This window comes from Macrobrachium rosenbergii, chromosome 48 (genome assembly GCF_040412425.1).
Source record: "Macrobrachium rosenbergii isolate ZJJX-2024 chromosome 48, ASM4041242v1, whole genome shotgun sequence".
Lineage (NCBI taxonomy): Eukaryota > Metazoa > Arthropoda > Malacostraca > Decapoda > Palaemonidae > Macrobrachium > Macrobrachium rosenbergii.
In genome coordinates this window covers 39,754,339-39,780,810 of record NC_089788.1, presented here as the reverse complement: position 1 = coordinate 39,780,810, position 26,472 = coordinate 39,754,339, and the positions used below count along the sequence as shown (strand labels likewise).

General features: G+C 39.5%; 2 protein-coding genes across 2 annotated transcripts in view; one reads left to right on the top strand and one right to left on the bottom strand.

Annotated features, from left to right (window-relative positions):
• LOC136831352 (uncharacterized) overlaps window positions 1-26,472 on the bottom strand; it is a 331,128-nt gene that overhangs the window by 182,025 nt on the left and 122,631 nt on the right. The gene's annotated exons all lie outside the window — the stretch shown is intronic.
• Window positions 983-6,424, top strand: LOC136831041 (protein FAM200C-like). The gene is given in 4 exon segments (XM_067090986.1): window positions 983-1,136; window positions 2,560-2,727; window positions 4,609-5,388; window positions 5,391-6,424. Coding segments are annotated over 4 exon segments (2,136 nt in total).

Genomic DNA, 26,472 nt, shown 5'->3' with positions numbered 1-26,472 from the left:
CCAAGGATGAAGACATGAGAGTTCACAAGACACCGAATCCTCCAGATGCTGTGGATGATGATGGTATGTTGAATCACTCCATTGATCAATCAGTGGGGTTTACCAGACACCGAATACTTCAGATACCGTAAATATTTATGGTATGTTGAATGACTCCATGGATGAAGCAGGAGGGTTTATCAGTGACCGAATCCTCAAGATACAGTAGATGATGTTCGTTTTTTGAATGACTTCATGGATGAACTCATGAGAGTTTACCAGACACCAAATCCTCCAGATACCGTATATGATGATGATATGTTCAATGACTTCATGGATGAAGCAGGAAGGTTTACCAGACACCGAATCCTCCAGATACCATAAATGATAATGGTATGTTGAATAACTCCCTGGATGAAGACATAAGGGTTTACCGGACACCGAATCCTCCAGATGCCTTAGATAATGATGATATGTTTAATGACTCCCTGGATGAAGCAGAAGGGTTTACCACATACCGAATCCCCCAAATGCGGTACATGAAGATGATATATTGAAGATGATATGTTGCATAGATGAAGCAGGAGGGTTTACCAGACACCGAATCCTCCAAATACCATAGATGGTAATTTTCATGTTGAATGACTCCCTGGGAAGACATGAGTGTTAACCAGACACCGAATACCTTCAGGTGCCATAGATAATGATATGTTGAATGTATCAAATGGAAGAAGCAGGAGGTTTTACCTGACACATAATCCTCCAGATATTGTAGATAATGATGATATGTTGAATGACTACATGGATGAAGCACGAGGGTTTAACATACACCAAATCCTGCAGATTCCGTAGATGATAATGGTATGTCGAATAAATCCCTGGATGAAGCAGGAGGGTTTAGCAAACACGAGTTCTCCAGATGCTGTGGATGATAATGATATGTTGAATGACTCCATGGATTTACCAAACACCGAATCCTCCAGATACCGTACATGATAAGAGTATGTTGAATGACTCCATGTATGAAGATATGAGGGTTTACCAGATACCGAGTCCTCCAGGTTCCGTAGATGATGATGGTATGTTGAATGACTCCATGCATGAAGCCATGAGGGTTTACCAGACACCAAATCCTCCAGGAACCGTAGATGATAATGGTAAGTTAAATGACTCCTTGGATGAAGGTGTGAGTGTTTACCAGACACCAAATCCTCCAGTTGCCGGAAATGATAATGATGATATATTAAATGACTCCCTGGATGAAGCAGGAAGGTTTACCAGACACCAAATCCTCTATATCCCATACCGGGTGTTAGAAACAATCGTTTGCCGATTGTTCCCTTTGTGGGTTGTTGCCTCCTTTGTTTTTGTTTGTTTTTCTTACTGGCGAGCTGACGTCTGTTGAATGGCGTCAGACTTCGTCAGTCAGGTTCGTAGCAGCAACGAGTCAGGTTCGTAACAGCAACAAGTCAGGTTCGTAGCGGCAACGAGTCAGGTTGAGGTTAGCAGCAAGCCAGCTGGGGTAGCAGCAGCAGGTATCCGTACCTGCGAGTCAGGTCCTGGCAGCAGAGCAGTGGAGAGTTTCTTGAGGACGAGATGGTTGCCGTGTCGGCTCTGTCATGGTCGTCGTGATTAGAGGAAGACATCAGTATGTTTCTTGGAGGACAAGATGGTTGCCATGTCGGCTCTGTCGTGGTCGTCGGTACTGGAGGAGGACGTCAGCACTGTGCTTGAGGATGAGATGGTTGTCGTTTCGACTCTGTCGGAGTTGACCTGCAGTGTTCCTGTAAAGCAGCTTGGGGCTGTTTCGATGGCTCTATTGAGTTCGTCTGCTGATGTTTATTGCTTTGCTGCCTGTTAATATTTATGATTTTGTATGTTTATGATTTGCTGTCTCTGTTAATAAGTTTCACTGTTTAAAATTAGCATAAATTTTTGTGTATTGTAATGAGGTCCTTAATGGCTGTAATAACATTTGTGTATAACTGTTTGATTTACTGACTCTAATGTAAACTTAAACTTATTCTTGCTTGGCTGTCTTTAAGGAATGTCTGTGTTAAATGTTCACTGCATTTTTTTACTTTTTTATTTTGATTATTGCTGCTGCTAAGAGTTTAATTCATTTGTAGTAATGTTCATTTTATTGTTTATTCTAAACTGAACCTGACTCACTGTAAATATTGTAAATAAATTAATTTTAAGGTAACTTTTTGGTTTTGTTCTGCTCCTCCCTCCTTTGTTTGTCACCCCTCGTCAGTCATTACAGCCCAATTGCTTATTACTTTTAAGAACCTGTCGATCTTGAGAGGCGAGATTGTAATATTTGGCGACTGTGACAGGATTCGAACCTAACACCGGGTGATGATATGTTGAATGACTCCCTTGTTGGAGACATGAGGGTTTACCAGACACCGAATCCTCCAAGTTACCGTAGATGATAATGTTATGTTGAATGACTACCTGGAAGAAGACCTGAGTCTTAACCAGACACTGAATCCTTCAGATAACGTAAATGATCACGAAATGTTGTATGACTCGATAGATGAAGCTGTAAGGTTTACCAGACACTGAATCCTCCAGAAACCGTAGATGATAATGGTATGTTGAATGACTCCTTGGATGAAGACGTGAGCTTTTATCAGACACCGAATCCTCCATATGCCATGGATGATGATGATGATATATTGAATGACCCCATGGATGAAGACATGAGGGTTTACCAGACACCGAATCCTCCACATGACGTACGTGATGATGAAGCACTAGGGTTTACCAGACACCGAATCCTCCAGATATCGATGATAATGATATGCTGAATGACTCCATAGATGAGGCAAGAGGGTTTAACAGACACCGAATCCTCCAGATACAGTAGATGATAATGATATGTTGAATGACTACCTGGATGAAGATATGAGGATTTACCAAACACCGAATCAACCATATGCCATACATGATTATATGTTGAATGACTCCACCGATGAAGCAGGAGGGTTTACCAGACACCGAATCCTCCAGATACCGTAGATAATAATAGTATGTTGAATGATTCCCTGGTTGAACACATGAGGGTTTACGAGACACCGAACCCTCCATATGCCTTAGATAATTATAAGATCTTGAGTGACGCCATTGGTGAAACAGGAGGGTTTACAAGACACAAAATCCTCCAGATACCGTAAATATCAATTGTATGTTGAATAACAACCTGGTTGAAAACATGAGGGTTTAATAGACACCGAATCTTCCAGATGAAGTAGATAATCATATGTTGAATGCCTCCATGGATGAAGCAGGTGGGTTTACCAAACACCGAGTTCTCCAGATGCTGTAGATGATGATGATATATTGAATGACTTCATGAATGAAGCAGTATGGTTTACCAAACACCGAATCCTCCAGATAGCATAGACGATATTAGTATACTGAATGACTCCCTGGATGAAGAAATAAAGGTTTACCAGACGTCGAATCCTTCAGGTGCCGTAGATGATGATGATATGTTGAATGACTCCCTGGATGAAGATATGAGGGTTTACCAGACACCGAATCCTCCATATGCCATAGATCAGTGGTTCCCAAACTGGGGGGCGCGCCCCACTAGGTGGGCGTGAGGACGATACAAGGGGGGCGTGAAGTCATCTGCTCGAAATTACTTGTTTAATAGAATAATTAAATCATTAAAAGAACAAATATCTGTCATTACATACATATAATTATAGCAGTCACTCCAACCCGTTTTCTATTAAGCTAGTTCTCTTTACACGTTTTGGACACATCACTGATACCAACCAACTGACGCCACTGAGGGACTCGTCACAAACTCCCAATACTCCATCCCGTCAACCCGAGCACATGTTCCCCTTGTCCACGGTAGGGATTTATTTCACTCTTCAATCCATATGTGATTATGGAGTGTTATTGTGATTTCATATGTGATATTACAATGGCTGTTCTGCTGTGTATAATCGTGTCAACGTTTTCAGCACGTTCTTACATCATATCTGAAATGTTTGTTTGTGTGTATCGATGGTTGTTGTCAGTTGCGTATCGATGGTTGTTGTAGCAGTGGTCAACTGAAATTGCATGTGTTTTTATGTGTAGTATATGATATGGTGAACGGGGACGATGTGGGCGTGTATGAGTGACATTGTAACCTTGACGATTTGCAAGGGTAGAACGATGCAGCATGGAATCTCTTGTTGATTGTGTGAAATACTCGTTGTGATCGAAAGTGTGAAAGGTGAATAATACGCTGTGAGTTTTGTATGCTAGTTTGAATGTATGTGGTGAAGTGTGTACGTTGATTCCAGTATAGGCGGCGAATTAAGTGTGTGTGACAAATTAAGTGTACTGTATAACTGAGCATTTTCGTGCGTGTAGTTTTACTTCGTTTGCTTCTTCTCGTTGTATTTTCCGCTGTTGTTCTCATTGTCATTATTGTTAAGATATAAACCACGTTGTGTGCTGAATATTTGTGGTATGTTACAGATTTATAATTTCCAGTTGTGTGACCTATGTTATATGAATGTGTGGTGTGGTGCATGCCAATACGAATACGGTATGTTATATAACTACTTAGTTGTTCATGGTGCAGATTATAAATTTGTTGCTATTTTCACTTTGCAGAAATGTCTGAAGCAAAGAAAAGAAAGTATTCAGATGAATATATCAAGTATGGCTTCACTGTTACAGAGAGGAATGGAATTCATCTCCCTCAGTGTGTCATATGCCATACAGTCCTCAGCAATGACGCCTTAAGACCTGGTCGTCTGGAGCGACATTTGAGCACAAACCACAAAGCATTAAAAGTAAAGCCAAAGGAGTTCTTCACAGCCAAACTGCATGAGCTGAATCATATGAAGCTGGACTCAAGCAGTGTTTTTCATCAAGAAACGTGGAAACCAGTGGAAGCATCTTACGAGCTGTCACTACTTATTGCAAAAGCAAAGAAGCCTCACTCTGTGGGGGAGACTCTTGTAAAGCCCTGCCTTTTGAGAGCTGCAAATACTGTGCTTGGGGAAGAAAGCCAAAGAAAGTTATCAAAGATTTCCTTATCGGATAACACAGTGAAGCGTCGCATTGATGAACTTTCAGAAGACATAAAAGAACAAGTTTTGGACAAAATAAAAGCATCTCGCTTCTTTGCAATACAGTGCGATGAAAGTACTGATGTTGCTCACCTCTGCCAGCTGCTTGTTTATTCTCGATTCGTGGATGAAGGAACTATGAAAGAAGAAATTCTTTTCTCAGCAGCACTGGAGACAACAGCAAAGGCCATCGATGTTTTTTCAAAGGTGCATGAGTTTTTCCATGAGTACGGTCTTTCATGGGAAAAATTAGTCGGTGTTTGTACTGATGGTGCCCCAGCAATGATTGGATCTCGCTCTGGATTTGTGAAACTGGTGAAAGAAAAAATCCTGCTGTAACTGGGACTCACTGTGTTATCCACAGACAATCATTAGCAAGCAAAACTCTGCCAGGTAATCTACGCAGTTCACTGAATTTGGCAATAAAAGTGGTGAATTTTGTAAAGAATAGCTCTTTGAATTCTAGGTTTTTCGCAGCTCTTTGCTCAGATCTGGGCACTGATTACAAGACTCTCCTGTTTCACACCGAAGTCCGCTGGCTTTCCAAGGGAAACATGCTGAGTCGTCTTTACGAGCTCAAGGATGAAGTGGAAATTTTCTTGCAGAAGCAGAAACAAGACAAACTGTATGAAGCATTCAGAGAGGAAGACTTTCAGCTCTCACCAGCATACCTTGTGGACTTTTTTGAGGCTATCAACAACCTCAATTTGAAGTTACAAGGAAGAAACACAAACATCATTGCACACTCTGATGTAATCAGAGCTTTCACCGAAAAAATTCATCTTTGGAAAAGAAAAGTACAAGTTGGGAACTTTTCATCGTTCTCACATCTGAATGAGCTCTTGTCTGAGAAGAGAAAAATTGAGCAGTATGACGTGACAAAAGAGGTTTTATCACATCTGGATTCCCTTGCTGAGGAATTTATACACTGTTTTCCAGATGTCTCAATGGAGAATTCTCTTTGGACATTGGTGCAGAATCCATTTAACACTGATGTGGAGTTGCTACTGGAATCACTGCAAGAGGAAGCCATCGATTTGAAATGTGACTCGAGCGCGAAAAGGGACTTTGAAACAATGAAGTTAGAAGAGTTTTGGGTGAAATATCTCCCCATGTACCCAAAAGTAGGTGAAGAAGCACTTCGTGTGATTCTTCCCTTTTCTTCTACTTATCTTTGTGAAGCAGGATTTTCAGCTCTTGTTGTTCTGAAAACAAAACAGCGCAACCGACTTGATATAGGAAATGACTTGCGTTGTGCGCTGTCATCCTTCAATCCTAGAATTTCTGATCTTGTGAGGAAGAAAGCAGCATCCATCTCACTAAATTTGACCAGAAATTGTGCCTTAGTCTCATAAGTATTTCCAAATATTATATGCCATGTTTTCAAATTATCTATTCTTAAAATTGCAACTCAATTTTGCCAATTTGCTAATGTTCAAACTTTTTTCGCTCACTTTGAACCAAATGTTTCGTTTTTAGTTACTGGAATGTACTATTATTTGTTTGAGTGGCTTTCATTATTAAAATGTAATACAAACAGAAATCTGTTTTCCTGTACAATGCTAAGAAATAAATGTAAGAATCATTTCATATAAAAAAAAAAGAGAGGAGTGGGGCCGTACGGGTCTACTGGAAGCAAAAAGATAGTTTGAGAACCACTGCCATATATGATGATGATGATATATTGAATGACTCCATGGATGAGGCAGGAAGATTTACCAGACACCAAATCCTACAGATAACGCAAGAAGATATTGGTATGTTGAATGACTCCCTGGGTGAAGACATAATGGTTTACCAGAAACTGAATCCTCCAGATGCTGTAGATGATAATGATGTGTTGAATGACTCCATGGATAAGACAGGAGGGCTAACCAGAAGCCGAATCCACCTGGAGCCGTAGATGATGATGATATGTTGAATGACTGCATGGATGAAGCAGGAGGGTTTACCAGTTTCCGAATCCTCCAGATGCCATACATGATAATTGAATGTTGAAAGATCCCTGGATGAAGACATGAGTGTTAACCAGATACCAAATCCTTCAGATACCATAGATGATTATGGTATGTGTATGGACTACATGGAAGAAGACATGAGGGTTTACCAGACACCGAATCCTCTAGGTACCGTATGATGATATGTTGAATGACTCCATGGATGAAGCAGGATGGTTTACCAAACACCGATTCCTCCTGATACCGTACATGATAATAGTATATTCAATGGCTCCATTGATGAACACATTAGGGTTTAACAAACACCGAATCCTCCAGGTTCCATAGATTATGATGATATGTTGAATGACTCCATGGATGAAGCAGGAGGGTTTACCAAACACGAGTTCTCCAGATGCTGTGGATGACAATGATATGTTGAATGACTCCATGGATTAAGCAGGAGGGTTTACCAAACACCATATCCAGATACCGTAGATGATAAGAGTATGTTGAATGACTCCATGGATGAAGATATGAGGGTTTACCAGATACCGGGTCCCCCAGGTTCCGTAGATGATGATGGTATGTTGAATGACTCCATGCATGAAGCCATGAGGGTTTACCAGACAGCAAATCCTCCAGGAACCGTAGATGATAATGGTATGTTAAATGACTCCTTGGATGAAGGTGTGAGTGTTTACCAGACACCAAATCCTCCAGTTGCCGGAGATGATGTGATGATATATTAAATGACTCACTGGATGAAGACATGAGGTTTTATCAGACACCGAATCTTCCAGATTCCATAGATGATGATGATATGTTGAATGAATCCATGGATGAAGCAGGAAGGTTTACCAGACACCGAATCCTCCATATCCCGTACCAGGTGATGATATGTTGAATGACTCCCTGGTTGAAGACATGAGGGTTTACCAGACACCGAATCCTCCAGTTGCTGTAGATGATGATGATATGTTGAATGACTGCATGGATGAAGCAGGACAGTTTATAATACACCGAATCGTTAAGATACCTTAGAGGATACCGATATGCTGAATGACACCCCGGATGAAGAAATGAGGGTTTACCAGACACCGAATCTTCCAGATACCATAGATGATAATGATATGCTGAATGACTCCCTGAATGAAGACATGAAGGTTTACCGGACACCAATTCCTGTGGGTGTCGAATATGATGATGATATGTTGAATGACTCCATGAATGAAGTAGGAGAGGTTTACCAGACACCCAATCTTCCAGATGCCGTACATGACGATAACATTTTAAATGACTATATGGATGAAGCAGGAGGGTTCACCAGACACCGAACCCTCCAAATACAGTAGATGAGAATGGTATGCTGAATGACTACACGGATGAAAACATAAGGGTTTACCAGGCACCAAATCCTCCAGGTTATGTAGATTATGATAATATGTTGAATGACTCCATGGATGAAGATTTGAGGGTTTACGAGACACCAGGTTCCGTAGATGATGATAATATGTTGAATGACTCCATGGATGAAGCTTGAAGGTTTACTAGACACCGAATCCGCCAGATACCATAGATGATAATGATATGTTGAATAACTCCCTGGATGAACACATTAGGGTTCACCAGACACCATATCCTCCAGGATCCGTAGATGAAGATGGTATGTTGAATGGCTTGATGGATGAAGCTGGAGGGTTTACCAGACACCAAATATTCCAGATACTGTAGATGATAATGATATGTTCAATTACTCCGTTGATGAAGCCATGAGGGTTTACCAGACGGTATGTTGAATTACTCCATGGATGAAGACATGAGGGCTTATAAGACACCAAATCCTCCAGATGCTGTGGATGATTATGGTATGTTAAGTCACTCCATGGATCAAGCAGTGGGGTTTACCAGACTCTGAATACTCCAGATACCGTGGATAATTATAGTATGTTGACTGACTTCATGGATGAAGCAGGAGGGTTCACCAGTCACCGAATCCTCAAGATACAGCAGATGATGTTCGCTTTTTGAATGACTTCATGGATGAACACATGAGAGTTTACCAGACACCAAATCCTCCAGATACAATATATGGTGATGATATGTTCAATGACTTCATAGATGAAGCAGGAAGGTGTACCAGACACCGAATCCTCCAGATACCATAGAAGATAATGGTGTGTTGAATAACTCCCTGGATGAAGAAATAAGGGTTTACCAGACACCGAATCCTCCAGATGCCCTAGATGATGATGATATGTTGAATGACTCCCTGGATGAAGCAGGAGGGTTTACCACACACCGAATCCCCCAAATGCGGTACATGAAGATGATATGTTGAAAATGATATGTTGCATAGATGAAGCAGGAGGGTTTACCAGACATCGAATCCTCCAAATACCGTAGATGATAACTTTTATGTTGAATGACTCCCTGGGAAGACATGAGTGTTAACCAGACACCGAATCCTCCAGGTGCCATAGATAATGATGATGTGCTGAATGTGTCAATGGAAGAAGCAGGAAGTTTTACCAGACACGTAATCCTCCAGATGCTGTAGATAATGATGATATGTTGAATGACTACATGGATGAAGAACGAGGGTTTACCATACACCGATTCCTGCAGATTCCGTAGATGATAATGGTATGTTGAATGACTCCCTGGATGAAGACATAAGCGTTTACCAGACACCGAATCCTCCTGATGCCATAGATGATTATGAGATGTTGAATGACTCCATAAATGAAGCAGGAGGGTTTACCAGACACCGAATCCTCCAGATACAGTAGACGATAATGATATGTTCAATGACTCCCTTGATGAAGCCATGAGGGTTTACCAGACACCGAATCTTCCAGATACCGTAGATGATAATGGTATGTTGAATGACTGCATGAATGAGAAGACAAGAGGGTTTACCAGACACCGAATTCTCCAGGTTCTGTAAATGATGGTGATACGTTGAATAGCTCCATGGATGTAGATACGAGGGTTTACCGGATACCAAGTCCTCCAGATGCTGTAGATGATGATGGTTTGTTGAATGACTCCATGGATGAAGCAGGAGGATTTACCAGACACTGAAAACTCCAGATACTGTAGATGATAATGGTATGTTGAATGACTCCATGGATGAAGCAGGAAAATTTACCAGTCACCTATTCCTCCAGATACCGTAGATGATGATGGGATGTTGAATGACTCAATGGATGAAGAAGGGGTGGGTTACCAGACACCGAATCCTCCAAATGCTGTAGATGATGATGATATATTGAATGACGACATGGATGAAGAAGGGGTGGGTTACCAGACACCGAACACTCTAGATATCGTTGATGATGATGGTATGGTGAATGACTCCATGGATGAAGCAGGAGGGCTTACCAGTCACCGAATCCTCCAGAGAAAGTACATGATATTAGTATGCTGAATGACTGCATTGAGGAAGCAGGAGTGTTTACCAGATACCGAATCCTCAAGACACCAAAAATGAAAATGGTATGTTGAGTGACTCCCTGGATGAAGACATGGGGTTTTGCCAGACACAAAATCCTCCAGATGCCGAGATGATGATGCTATTTTGAATGACTCAATGGATGAAGCAGGGGGGTTTACCCGACACCAAATCCCCCAGATAGCCTACCGTAGATGATAACGGTATGTTGAATCACTCCCTAGATGAAGACATAAGGGTTCACAAGAAACCGAATCCTCCAGATGCCATAGATGATGATGTTATGTTGAATGACTCCATGGATGAAGCAGAAGGGTTTACCACACACCAAATCCTCCCGATACCGTAGATGATAATATTATATTGAATGACTCCCTGGATGAAGCAGGAGGGTTTACCAGACAATGAATCCTCCAGATGCCATAGATGATGATGCTATGTTGAATTACTCCATGGATGAAGCAGGTGGGTTTACCAGACACCGAATCCTCCAGATACCATAGATGATAATAGTATGTTGAATGACTCCATGGATGAAGCAGGAGGGTTTACCAGACAACGGATTCTCAAGGTGCCGTAGATGATGATGATATGTTGAATGATCCCCAGGATGAAGATATGAGGGTTTACTAGACACCGAATCCTCCAGGTGCTCTAGAGGATGATGATATGTTGAATGACTCCATGGATGAAGAAGGGGTGGGTTGCCAGACACCGAACACTCCAGATATCGTTGATGATGATGGTATGTTGAATGACTCCATGGATGAAGCACGAGGGTTTATCAGACAACGGATTCTCAAGGTGCCGTAGATGATGTTGATATGTTGAATGATCCCCAGGATGAAGATATGAGGGTTTACTAGACACCGAATCCTCCAGGTGCTCTAGATGATGATATGTTGAATGACTCCATGCATGAAGACATAAGGGTTTACCAGACACCAAATCCTCCAGATACTGTAATGATAATGGTATGTTGAATGACCCCATGGATGAAGATATGAAGGTTTACCAGACACTGAATCCTCCAGGTGCCGTAGATGATGATGATATGTTGAATGACTCCATGGATGAAGCAGGAAAATTATCAAACACCGAATTCTCCAAATACCATAGATGATAATGTTATGTTGAATGACTCCCTGGAAGAAAACATCGGTGTAAACCAGACATCGAATCCTCTAGATATGGTAGATGATGATGATATGTTGTATGACTCCATAGATTAAGCAGGGGGGTTTACCAGACACCGAATCCTCCAGATACCATAGATGATAATGGTATGTTGAATGTCTCCCTGGTTTAAGACATGATTGTTTACCAGACACCGAATCCTCCAGATGCCATAGAAGATGATGATATGTTGAATGACTCCATGAATGAAACAGGAGGGTTTACCAGACACCAAATCCTCCGGATGTCATAGATGATGATGATATATTGAATGACTCTATGGATGAAGAATGAGGGTTACCAGACACCGAATCCTCCAGATACCATAGATGATGATGATATATAGAATGACTCCATGAATGAAGAAATAAGGGTTTACCAGACACCGAATCCTCGAAATGCAGTACATGATGAGGATATGTTGTATTACTCCATGAATGAAGTCATGAAGGTTTACCAGACACCAAATATTCCAGGTGCCGTAGATGATGATGATACATTGAATGACTCCATCGATGAAGCAGGATGGTTTACCAGACACGGAATCCTGCAGGTGCTATAGATGATGATGATATGTTGAATGCCTGCACGGATGAAGCAGGAGGGTTTACCAGACACCGAATCCTCCAGATACCATAGATGATTATGCTATGTTGATGGACTACATGGATGAAGACACGAGGGTTTACCAGACACCGAATCCACTAGGTGCCGTATGAAGATATGTTGAATGACTCCCTGGATGAAGACATGAGTGGTTACCAGACACCGAATCCTCCAGATACCGTAGATGATAATGGTATGTTGAGTGACTCCCTGGATGAAGACATGAGGGTTTACCAGACACTGAATCCTCCAGATGCCTTAGTGATCATGATATGTTGAATTACTCCACGGATGAAGACTTGGGGTTTTATCAGACACTTAATCCTCCACGTGCCGTAGATGATGATAATACGTTGAATGACTTCATGGATGGAGCGGGAGGGTTTACCAGACACTGAATCCTCAAGATGCCATAGATGATGATGATATGTTGAATGACTCTATGGATGAAGACAAGAGGGTTTACCAGACACCGAATCCTCATGTTTCCGTAGATGATGATAATATGTTGAATGACCCCATGGATGAAGCAGGAGGGTTTACCAGACAACGAATCCTCCAGATGCCGTAGATGATGATGATATGTTGAATGACTCCATGGAGAAAGACATGAGGGTTTATCAGGCACCGAATCCTCCAGATGCCGTAGTTGATGATTTTTTGAATGACTCCATTCATGAAGCAGGAGGGTTTACCAGACACTGAATCCTCCAGATGCCATAGATGATGATGATATGTTGAATGACTCCATGGATGAAGCAGGAGGGTTTACCAGACACCGAATCCTCCAGATACCATAGATGATGATGATATGTTGAATGACTCCATGGATGAAGCAGGAGGGTTTACCAGACACCGAATCCTCCAGATGCCATAGATGATGATGATATGTTGAATGACTCCGTGGATAAGCAGGAGAGTTTACCAGACACCGAATCCTCCAGATGCCATAGATGATGATGATATGTTGAATGACTCCATGGATGAAGCAGGAGGGTTTACCAGACACTGAATCCTCCAGATGCCGCAGATGATGATGATATGTTGAATGACTCCATGGATGAAGCAGGAGGGTTTACCAGACACCGAATCCTCCAGATGCCATAGATGATGATGATATGTTGAATGACTCCATGGATGAAGCAGGAGGGTTTACCAGACACCGAATCCTCCAGATGCTGTAGATGATGATGATATGTTGAATGACTCCGTGGATGAAGACATGAGTGTTTACCAGACACCGAATCCTCCAGATGCCATAGATGATGATGATATGTTGAATGACTCCATTGATGAAGGCGCGAGGGTTTACCATAGATCAGGGATCCCCAACCTGTGGCCCTTAATGATGCTCAGTGCGGCCCTCAGAGCAATATAAGAACAATGTTCTCTCTGTCTCTCTTAATATAATAATAAAAATAATAATAAGAAGAAGAAATCAGTAAATAACTAAATCTCGTGTATTTTTCCCGTTATGTAATTCATGAAAGGAAAAAGTTCTGCAACCAAGCTCTGCTTTTACACCGAACGCGATTTGAACATGTATTATACGTCGATGTTTCACGCCTACCTGCATACAGGAGTGAATGAGATTATCACAGGTCATTTTTATTTCAGTGGCTGACTGCTTATCAAAGAGTGTGTTTTTCCTGTTGTGATTAATTTTCGCTTTCTGACATATTAAAGAGATTGTTTTTCCTGTTGTGATTAATTTTCGCTTTCTGACATAGGATTTGGTACTATATTTTTTTTTTTAAGTTACTGAACTAAATATATATTGACAGTGTGCTAAGCAGAAATAATTTTGTAAAGGCCTGGCCACACTTGGAAATATTGTTTACAAACACATTTTTGTTTTATGTTTGCTCTTAATATAACCAATAAATTCGTCTCTTAGAGGATTTAAACATGTCATCTAACCCTAAACAGAGGAAAATAGATGAGGAGGGCCATGTGTTTAATGAGAGTTGGACTTTTGACCACTTTTTTAGTTCACATGCTGACAGTGCATTATGTCTTATATGCCACGAAAGTATAAAGACCTTAAAGACATTTAATATCAAAAGGCATTATGAAAGAATCACGGCACAAGAATTATTTTTCACTTCAAGGTGATGTGGGCTCAAACAAGATATCTTCTTTGAAAAAATCAGTGTCTGCTCAGCAAAACCTCTTTAAAAGTAAAACTAGTGAGATCGAATCATGTGTTCGTGCCAGCTACCAGGTTACCAAGCATTTATGTGAAAAAGGAAAGCCACTTACTGATGGGGAATTTGTTAAAGAGTGCATGATAAAAACGGTCAAAGAAATATGTCTAGAAAAGCTGTCACTTTTTCAAAATGTAAGTTTGTCTGCTTCAGCAGTCACAAGGCGTATGGAAAATTCAAGTGGAGAAGTGTTTTCAACATTATCCGAGAAAGCACACAGTTTTCAATATTTTTCTTTAGCTTTGGATGAAAGCAAATATTTTGGATATAGCACAACTTCTGATCCTTATTAGAGGTGTTGACAAAAACTTTCAGATTGTAGAAGATGTGTGTACCCTACGAAGTATGAAAGATACTACAATATCAGAAAATCTCTTTTTAAAGTATTTCAGGCAGTAAATAACCTCGATTTAAGTTGGGCTAAGTCAAAAAGTGTAACCACGGATGGAGCAAGATACATGGTTGGAAGTAAAGCAGGGTTGGTCGAGAAAATCTTCAATGAAGTTGTTAATGCTAATGGCACACCTCTTCTGAATTCAGTTCCATTGCATTATTCATCAATAGGTATATACTGTGCAGTAAGGTTCTTAAATCTGAAGATATCATGAACGTCTTCGTATCAACTGTGAATTTCATTAGACGTCATGGTTTGAATCACAGACAATTCCAAACATTTTTATCTGAAATAGATTCAGAGTATGGTGATATATTGTACTATACTGAAGTGAGGTGGCTCAGCAAAGGAAAAGTTCTTAGGCGTTTATTTTGCTCTTCGTCATGAAATTGAAATATTTCTTACTGGAAAAGGAAAGATTCAAGAGGCATTTTCAGATTCAGACTGGGTTTTCTGCTTAGCTTTCTTATCTGATATAACTGATCATTTGAATAATTTAAACTTAAGACTGCAAGGCAGTGGAAAATTGGTATCAGATATGTTTACTGAGGTGAAAGCATTTGAAAATAAACTAATATTTTTACGAAACAGTTCAATGATGAAAACTTTATGCATTTTCCCCGTTGTAAAGAGTTGCAGAATGAGAAAAGAAATATTTCAACGGCCCCAAAAGAAAAATGCACCAAGGCAATAAAACTAAAAGAAGAATTTGCAAAGAGATTCAAGGACTTCTATGATCATAAGCAGGAAATTCAAATGTTTTAAAACCCTTTCAGTGTATCACCAGAAGAAATTCCAGGAATTTATCAAAAGGAATAATTGATTTGCAAGCCAATGATGCACTGAAAACCACGTTTCAAGACAATAGCATTTTGGAATTTTATTCCTGTCTACCTGAAGAATATTCTCATTTAAAAAAGTTTGCTGTCGGTATGTTTTCAGTTTTTGGTTGTACATATATCTGTGAGCAAACATTTTCAAAAATGAAACTAGTAAACTCGAAACTTAGATCTAGGCTTACTGGTGAGCATCTTCAGCACCAAATTTTGAGGTTTTCTGTTGCAAATGTTGAAATAGATATTGCTAAGCTCGCAAATAAGATGCAGCATCAAGTTTCCCATTAAAGATGAGATAGATAGAATTTTCAATAACTCATTATTTTTTGTACAAACTGTACAATAAAACATAAGCTACTATTAAGAATTTTTTTATTTATAGGAATAATACCTATTTAGCAATAGCTGGCATATGAGTCTACGCCTAAACTAAACTCTGAAACTAAATTATATATGTGAACTTTCTCCGATAGTAAGGATAATTTTAATATGCGGCCCTCATCTGTATGTGGAATGATAATGTGGCCCTTTCATGCAAAACGGCTGGGAACCCCTGCCGTACTGTTATTGTAGATTATTAGGGCACTGTATGTTGGATGACTCCCTGGAGTAGGCAAAGGGATCAGGGCTTGCCCTGTAGGCCTACTGTACAATTATTTCACAAAGTGCGACATGCCCTTGGTAAAATAAATGATGAAATCATCATTTCTTGATATAGCGTAATATAGACGGGGTAGAACATTCCAAAATCCATCCATGATTTATTATTTTATTCCACTAGTTTGTACCTATACCAAATATACTTTATTTAACTTCTCGCAGCACTCCATCCCTGCAGACATTGGGTAGACATCAATATTCCAAAAGCCCTTGTCTCATACCCTTTTACACCGAATTAAGTCTCTACCGCACTCTAAAACATGTTTTGCTTCAACCATTAAAATGTTTATCTTTATTTTTTTACCTTTTCTTCCAAACCATGCATCCATAGCGTCCATCACATTACCTCTCTATTGATTTGTTCATTTGCTTTTACCATCCTCTTCTGCCTCATAAAAGCTTTTTCCATATACTTTGAAACTTCTTATTTTATTGTTTCATAATATTATACGTTTTTCTAAACTTTTTTTTTCAATATACGCAATAAAAAAAAAAGAAATCGGAAACAGAACTGGACAATATAAAGTGTGCCCATAAAACCCATGCATTTACTTACAAAACACATACATTCGCATACAAAACTCATACATTTGCCTAAAAAACATATACAGTTGCCTAAAAAAAACATAATTTGCCTACAAAGCACATACATTTGCCTACAAAACTCATACATTTGCCTAAAAACATATACAGTTGCTTTCAAAACATATACAGTTGCCTACAAAACACATAATTTGCCTACAAAGCACATACAATTGCCTACAAAACTCATACATTTGCCTACAAAACATTACAGTTGCTTTCAAAACATATACAGTTGCCTACAAAACATAATTTGCCTACAAAACACTTACATTTGCCTACAAAACATATACGCAGTTGCCTACAAAACACATACATTTACCTACAAAACAAATACATTTCCCTACAAAACATATGTATTTGCCTAAAAAAACACATACATTTGCCTATAAAACATATACTGTACGTTTGCCTACAAAACACTTACATTTGCCTAAAAAACACTTACTTTGCCTACAAAACACATGCATTTGCCTACAAAACACATACATTTGCCTACAAGACACATTCATTGCCTACAAAACACATACATTTGCCTACAAAACACATACATTTGCCTACAAGACATTCATTGCCTACAAAACATACATTTGCCTACAAAACACATATATTTGCCTACAAAACACATACATTTGCCTACAAGATATTCATTGCCTACAAAACATACATTTGCCTACAAAAACACATATTTGCCTACAAAACACATACATTTCCCTACAAGACACATCCATTGCCTACAAAACACATAGATTTGCCTACAAAACATACATTTGCCTACAAGTCATATTCATTGCCTACAAAACATACATTTGCCTACAAAGCAGATACAGATATTACCCCTATAAGGGTGCAACTTATCTTCTTTCTGTCAAGATACAAAAATAAACTTATTTCTGAATCTAACCAAAGCATTATTTAGTCTAGGATGGGTGAGTCAATAATCTGACTTCCCAAAAGCCGAACTAAAAAATAAATCAAAGAAAATGGGATCTCAAAAACATGGCGTGAGTTAAACCAAATGGTAAGACCAAAATCACATCACCACCAAAATAAATATCAGTTATCACATAGTTAGCCAAAACAGTCTTGGTCGTTTCAACAACATGATCATCACTAATCAAATCATAAATTCTGTCATTATCGTATACCGTAAAATGCAACATTTCGAATGTTCATTCCACCTGAACATTCTTATTCCAAAATCCACCATGGGCCCATTAAAGTATCCCTGGGAAAGAGATAAAAGCATCTCTATTAGACCCCAGTACATAGTGCATCAAAAAACATGTGAAACAAATAATAAAATAAAAATAAATGCATAACAGAAAGACCATATGAGACACAAGACAAGTAGAAATGTGGCACCAACTGTACAGAAAAATAACCTTAGATTTTCAACTCACTCTCAACAAGGGGAAACATCGTTTTCCCTGTATGTGACCATCATGGCTTCTTTGTGCTAGGCAGCACCCACACACCAAAAAACACTGCAAATCAGAGTTCGGGCCAAAATGAGAAATTTTCACAAATTTCCTTTACAAGAAGGCGTGTGGTGATGAACACACGCACGCACGCCCGTCATGACACCTGACGGGGAAAATTCCGTCGCATCACAACGGAAGATTCCGTTATACATGATGCCAGATCGGGATGTCTATCACCTGATAACCGGACTTCTGGTCACATTGCCTCCATGCCCTAATCACGCCTAGGGGCACTGAGTTCGAGTGAGGTGAATGTTCACAAAACACATGGGCGAAAAAATAGCTAACCCTATCATATCAAGCACTCGCTGTGTCCACATCCGATGCATTAGCAAGATTGCTGAATCAAAGTTTGCACCATAGAGCAAGCATGGGCATGATATATATATATTTGTTCTTATGTGATACACATTTGCCTTCAAAACATATGTTTGCCTTCAAAACACATACATTTACCCAAATATATACATTTACCTACAAAACATATACATTTGCCTACAAAACATATATGTTTGCCTCCAAAACATACATTTGCCTACAAAACATATGTTTGCCTTCAAAACATATACATTTGCCTACAGGAGTGCGGATTCGAGTTGCATTATATCTCAACCAAGGAGAATCCAGCCGATGTACTGCCCCACAGGGCAGACCTCAAACAATTGCATGAGAAATCCTTGTGGGCAAGAGGTCCAGCCATGTTGCACGTCCCAGGGCCCATAGCAGCAAATGATGACCCACGAGACGATGCATCTTCGTCAGTAGTAATGTTTGTGCTACGAGAGTTACGGAGAGAACTTCACCCAGCACTTCCTGTCCGTTACTTCACTTTTGGGAGTATATCCAACTACAGCTCTCTTTACAATATCATGCAACATGTTTGTAAATTCATGAAAAATAGGAGATGATCCATTAACAAAGCTAGCTTATGTAGAACAACGCCATTATTGGCCCACTTTGTGTAGATATTTGGAGAAGGGTGGAGAAGCTTCTTATGAAGTAGTCAATTTTGCAAGACAATTAAATTTAGCTGTAATTAATAACATGATATATTCTAGATATGTAGTAGCCTACTACAAAGAATGACTTGGTCTTGTTGCCCCCTAAGGGAAAACTAGCAATAGTAATGTTATATCTTGAACATATTCCTAACATAAACCTACTCTGGGGCGTCAATACAGTTACCTCAATTTTCAGACAAGAGTGTTGGGCGCCAGCAGTGACAGTGCTATGTAAAAAGATAGTTAGAAACTGTTTAGATTGCAACAGGACGCTCAGAGCTCCATTGTCGCGACCTCCTCAGCCCCAGCTACCGAGCCCTCAAGTGACTCTGACGACACCATTTCACTGCGTAGGACTTGATCATGCAGATCCAATTAACATTCAGGTGGTCATGCTTACATCCTCCTAATTACGTGTAGCAGCACTCGTGCCGTCTACCTGGATCTGTTGACGAACCTCAGTGCTGACACCTTCATCCTGTGCCTTCATAGATTTACCGCCTGTCACGGCGCCCCATCAGTTATCTACTCTGATAATCACGCGACTTTCAAGTCTTCACGCAACTTGTTAGCCAATCTCAGTGACGAGGACGGGACTCAGTCATACTTGAGAGAAAGAGGAATATGCTGGAACTTCCAGACTTCACGTTCACCTTGGAAGGGCGGAATGTTTGAACGACTAATCGGGGTGACAAAGCATGCCCTGGCAGCCTCACTCGATAGAACCTTGTTTAATGAGGAACAGGCAAGAACGCTAGCTAAAGAGGCGGAGTGTGTTGTCAACAACCGCCCTCTTACTTATTGTGGTGTTGCCCACCAGGATGAAGTCCTCAGTCCTTCACATCTCCTAAGTAGGGCTATCCATTTGCTGCCTGCTGCACCACCAAACGAGAGTAGGCCTATGCTTGATACTTTCACCACCAAGAAAATTCGAGCTGGATACTTCAAATTAGTTGAAGCTCTACGCAAGGTGGAAGAAGAACAGGTGGAATCACACGCAGCTCGAGACGAGTCAGTGACGTCAAACGGAACCCAGAACTACAAACGGTCAAATATCACTGCAATGCATTTCTAGCCATAGGGCATTATTGCATTATTTTATAGTTCAATTAGCTCATTATTAAGTAGTTACAATATGATAATATGACATTTCCCTTTACAGAAGAAAATATATTGTCATATAGCCTATTGTAAATGAAATACGACCAGGATAAAATAATATATTACTTGATTAAGAATAAGAAGAGGAAAAGAGAGAGAGAGAGAGAGAGAGAGAGAGAGAGAGAGAGAGAGAGAGAGAGAGAGAGAGAGAGAGAGAGAATTCTGTCGTGAGTTTTACTTACTCTAATAAAGACATAGGCCTATATCGATATTTAATTTTATATATGCCTACTGAAAATCATAAGGGTTTTGGCCATAATATTAGGCCCACTTACTATAGTTAATTCACTTGAGCTAGATACATCTGCCTGAAGGGCCCCTACAATGACCTGATAATTGTCTAAAAAAAAAAAAAAAAAGCTTTCTTTAGCAGCCAAGTCCGGGGAGGCCTTTTAAGCGAGCTCTTCAGGAGGAGGAATCTAACTTAAGTAATATACTATTAACCCACGAATTGACAAAAATACAGAGTGAGAGAGAGAGAGAGAGAATCTTGTCATAAATTTTCCTTGTCCCATAAAAAAAATCTAGGCTAGACTTATGCGCCTATATGCTGTAAGCCTAGGTATTTTAGTTTATAGCAATGAGCCCAATAGCAACAAATAGTTAACAAACAATATGAGAGTTGATAATAGGCTTAAGCAAAATCACTTTCATGAAAATTATATCAATCATCCAGCAAAAGTGTTGCATAGATATAGGCTTATAAAATAAAATAATTATACAAAAAGAAGGCATACAAAGATCTGAACTGTAAACTTTAAACTTTATAAACACGCCTTATATAATAGATTAATCAAAATTTTTGTATTCAAAGTCAGCTGTTAATAAACCAAACCATTTTCATTTGAGAAATATTGAATTGGGTCTCTCTCTCTCTCTCTCTCTCTCTCTCTCTCTCTCTCTCTCTCTCTCTCTCTCTCTCTGTGTCTTACATAATTTCAATTCCAAAATAGGCTAAGCCAACTTAAATACTCTTCTATTGATATAACAAATAAACAATATTTACCTGGAGTTATATCCTTTGTTGAGTAGGCACAGCAGTATCTTTCAATTTGTGTGCATTTTTAGGATGATAATCTAAAAGTATATGTCTATGGCTTTCTCCAACATTACCAGGGACAAAATGAATGGAGCATATTCTTGCATTCTCCACGTTGAAATCATCTTTCCTTTTGCACAGATTAACCCAAGTTTTGCAAAATAAAATGCCTTTTTCTTGGCGATGGCGATCATGATTATCGCAACCAAACACAGCACATACCACCATCTTTGTTGTCTCTTATCAGCTGATTGAAATGTTAAAAGATCGAAAAATTCCCTCCAAGACAGTATGAGTCAATGAACCTCTTGCCACTTACTCAGCTGGGTTCCAAGTGACGATACTGCGCGGGAAAACGCAAAATTCGTTCTCTCACGAACTCACCTCACTCTTCTTCCACCTTGGCTCTACGTGCCTTGAGGTTACGTTAGAGCACCGAGTATCTACAGTTCCCACGCCAACGTCATGATTTTGGTCCTGGTAGCCAACTCCACTCAGAAACGATGACGTCGTCTTGGTAAAAAAGATCGACCTACGTCGTAAATTCTGGCCTCTCGGAAGAATTATATAACTCTGCCAGGAGAGGATGATTTCATTCATTCAGCGAAGGTTTTGTGTGAAGGTGAAGAATATTTCGTGTCAATCAAACACATTATCGTGTTAGAGGTGAATGACCAACATGAAGGCAGTAACTGTGATGTCACGTCAAATGGAGTGACTAATGAGGACGAACTCGTAAGTGCTGAACAAAGTATTGATCGTACTATGAATGATAGCGAACGTGTAGTGGTGAATATTGACAATCATGAACTAATTGATCTTGAATCAGAGACAGTGGGTGTAGAAAGTGGCCATAAACAGAGTGAAGTGAATCTTGACAGAGTTAAGGGTAGACTCAAAGAGAAAACGGTTCTAGCCCAACGAAAGAAAATGAAATATTGGCTCTGAAAGGGTAGACTATATAATATTTTGTACGTTGCATATAAACATTGTTCCCTGAGGAGGAACGACTACATGTAGGTCCAGGGACCATTATAGTTAGATGATTTGATAGTTTTGCGTGCTAGCGAGAGAGAGGAACACCGTTGTACCATTGTTTACATTTCATTGTTTTTGTGTATTGTATGATTGTAATAGACGAAATAGGCTACTGTCCAACATCCTGCTTGTACTGCGAGCCAGATGTGATTGGGAGGTCTCCAGTCATATCTGGGCTGTAAATCAGAAATGAACGTTGTCCACTTCAGATGTCATTTTTAACTTTGCTGTTTTATCTGTTAGATCCGTCTGGCAGGGAGGATGTCGACAAAACCTCCTGTGGGGATTTTGCCAACTAAACCTCTTATCTAGTCGTGGAAGCATATGTGATGGTTCTGAATTTGAAAATGCTGTAATTATTTCATTTGTAACGTGTTCTTTATTTCTGGAAAGTGTACGGTAGGTTGCACTTTCAATTAAGAAGAGTTTTGCACCTGAGGAACTTAGTTATAGAAAGGTCCTTGTAAATCTGGAATTTTGGAACATTCTGGAAAGGGACGTATATAAGCTGCTGCAAAGCAGCCTGTGCTTGCTCTTCCCCTAGATACTAAGCGAGCTTGAAGCTCAGCAGGTAGGCTCTGAAATCTGAAAATCAGTTGATAGCCGAATCTCTATAGAAGGTATAGGCCTACTGTAAGTGTCACGCCATCATTTTCATCGGTCTTCATCGAGGCCATCCTTTGTTTTGCGTGGACGTGTATCATGTCCAGTGATAAAGTAATGTTCGATCGCTAGTTTAATTCCTAATATAAGTTAGTTTGTTAAATTTAAGACAATTTTTAGTGTCTCAGTAAGCGACCCATACGTAGTCCAGGATTCATTCTTTGTGTATGAAATTACTTTCAGAATTTGTCATTGGTAGCGAAGCCTACATTGTTAGATTAAAAGTAAAGCGCTGTGTGCCTTGGTGCAAATCCTTTTTCCGTGAGTTTTATTCGTGTATTTCCCTATGACCTCTGGTGTGCTTGTTGGCCCAGCTATAGTCAGTGTTAATGTAATGTCCGTGTAACTGATTGTATTTTTTTTAGTAATTAACGTAAATGTGAATAGCTCGGGTATATTTTTTCTACAATTATAGTTTATTTTTGTATAAAACTTGAAAATGCCCTTGTGTTTATATAGCCGCCAATTGTTTGTGCTGTTTTAGTGTCGGTATCTTTTTTTGATTTTGTATCAAGCCTAGAACATCAGGCAAAAGCCAAATTCACTGAGCTGCTGTCGAGAAAATTCTCGTCATGGACTGTCTCCGCCCACAAACTGGTATCTACAAGTAAGTTTTAACGGCAGTTTCGTTGTACTGACAGAAGAAATGACAGGTAAACTTGGGGGTGTTAGGAGAGAGAGATAGTTTACTGAATGTCATTCAGAGTTTTTCTGGGCAGCGCTGGGTGGTCAGCTAGTAAAAGCTATGTAAAAGTGAATGTTTGTATATTTGTTTGGCTTCAATAGAAATCCAAACTGCTTGACAGACCAAGACAAAATTTTGCAAACGGCTTCTGTGTCACTCCAGAAAGGTTTCTAACTCAAAACCAAACCCCTACCCCGTGACAGACATACAAACACGAACAAAACAAATGAAAATTTCATTTTTATGTCACCCTTTCCTGCAGTTTTCTGGGTTTATTCTCATTTTTCAACTGACACTTCAACTTTTCTTCCGGCGCTACCAGAGGAATGATTAACCTACAACAATAAATCCCCTATAACATTAACTTTTATCAGAATTTACGTGAATTTTGCTCATAATTTATGATAATTATCAATCTAAGTGTTAAACATATACCTCACTGCGTGGTTGTATTGCCAAATCAAATATTTTTGGTTTTGTTACGTAACATATTTTATAGCTATAAAGCAGTGAACCCAAACCAGCAGGTCCAAAGATTTGTTGTTTTAGTTGTCTTCCTCATTCATGCATGCATATTACTTCTAGATCAACACGACGTGCAAGATGTATGACGACAGCATATCTTATTTTTTATTAGTTCAGATGCGAATTTTCTCATTTATTCGATCGTTTCTTCTTCGTTTTTACCTTCGGAATTCGTTATAGGTTTATTGCGGTCAGATATATTATATTCTTGTATGATTCATTGACCTATATTCTCGGTCATTTGCATATTTATATATGTTTATAAAATAACGACTGAATAAAGCGCCATCGAAGAATGGTTGTTTATGCTGAATCATGAAGCAGCAGAAGTTGATCGAACGAAGTATCGATTGACACATCAAATGCAGACGACAACAGAGTAACCACTTTAGGTTTCCATCTAATTAAGGTAACTTAAATCTATTTAGAATTGTTTCAAGAAATGCAAAAAGTTATTGTGATTAACTTGATGAGGATGTTTATGAGAAATGATCTTCAGACCATGAAGGAAAGCATGTATTGTTTTATATACGTTAGATTTTGCCAATGGTTGAATGAATTTAAAATTTAGGCGAGCATGGAACTCAGTGATGTGGAAATGTGACAACATTGGGTCCATCTGTTGTTGCACGAGAGACAGACCTTCTCCCCTTCCACACACATGCACAAATACACAGACACACCTGAGTGCGAATTGTAGAAATTCAATATTTTTTATTTATTGTCTGTGTTCAGTGGAGATGCTTTTTATTCTCTTCTGATAGAGGAATGTAACATCCCCTCCCCTTCCCCTTCCCCTTTCCTCTTCCCTTCTTTATCCCTCCCCCTTCCCCTTTCTCTTCCCTACCCTTTCCCTTCCTCTTCCCCTTCCCCTCCCTTTTCCTCCCTTTCACCCTTCCCCTCTCCCTTCTCCCTCCCCTTCCCTTCCCCTATTCATTCCCCCTCCCCCTCCCCCTTCTGTCCTCCTGCCCATAGACCGTCATCCAAAGTTTTCCCAGGCAGTGATGGGTTGATCAGATAGTATATGTGTGTATATATATATATATGTGTGTGTGTGTGTGTGTTATTATAATAACCACAATGCTTTCTTAACTTCTCGAATTTTTCACATATTTTGGATTTGCTTGTCACTATCAAGCCTGGAGAAATTCTGACGACTGTAACAGGATTCGACCCTGTATCTGTAGTATCAGAATGAGGTTACATTGCCAACCTGAGTGTGATAATATATATTAGATATATATGTGTGTGTGTATGTATGTATGTATGTATATATATATATATATATATATATATATATATATATATATATATATATATATATATATATATATATATACACACACACACACACACACACACACTTCCTGACCAAACCGGTGCTCTGCCTGGGAAAACTCTGAAGGACTCCAAAAAAAATTTCTGCACTTCCTTGTGCTGACTATCACCTTTTATCCAGAAGTTACTCTACTGACTGTCCCATTTATCCAGATATTACTGTAGTGACTGTCCCATTTATCCATTTATTACTGTGGTGACTGTCCCTTTTATCCAGGTATGACTGTACTGACTGGCCCATTTATCCAGGTATTACTATACTGATTGTCCCATTTATTCAGGTATTGCTGTACTGACTGTCTCATTTACCCAGGTATTACTGCGGTAGCTGTCCTTTTTATCCAGGTATTACTGTATTATGTGGCCCATTTATCCAGTTATTACTGTTCTAAGCGTCCCTTTTATCCAGATATTACTGTAGTGATTATCCCGTTTATACAGGTATTACTGTTCTGACCGTTCCTTTTATCCAGGTATTGTGACCATCCCTTTTATCCAGTATTATTGTGGTGACAGTCCCTTTTATCCAGGTGTTACTGTGGGGACTATCCCATTTATCCACTTATTACTGTGCTGCCTGTCCCTTTTATCCAAATATTACTTTGCTGACTGTA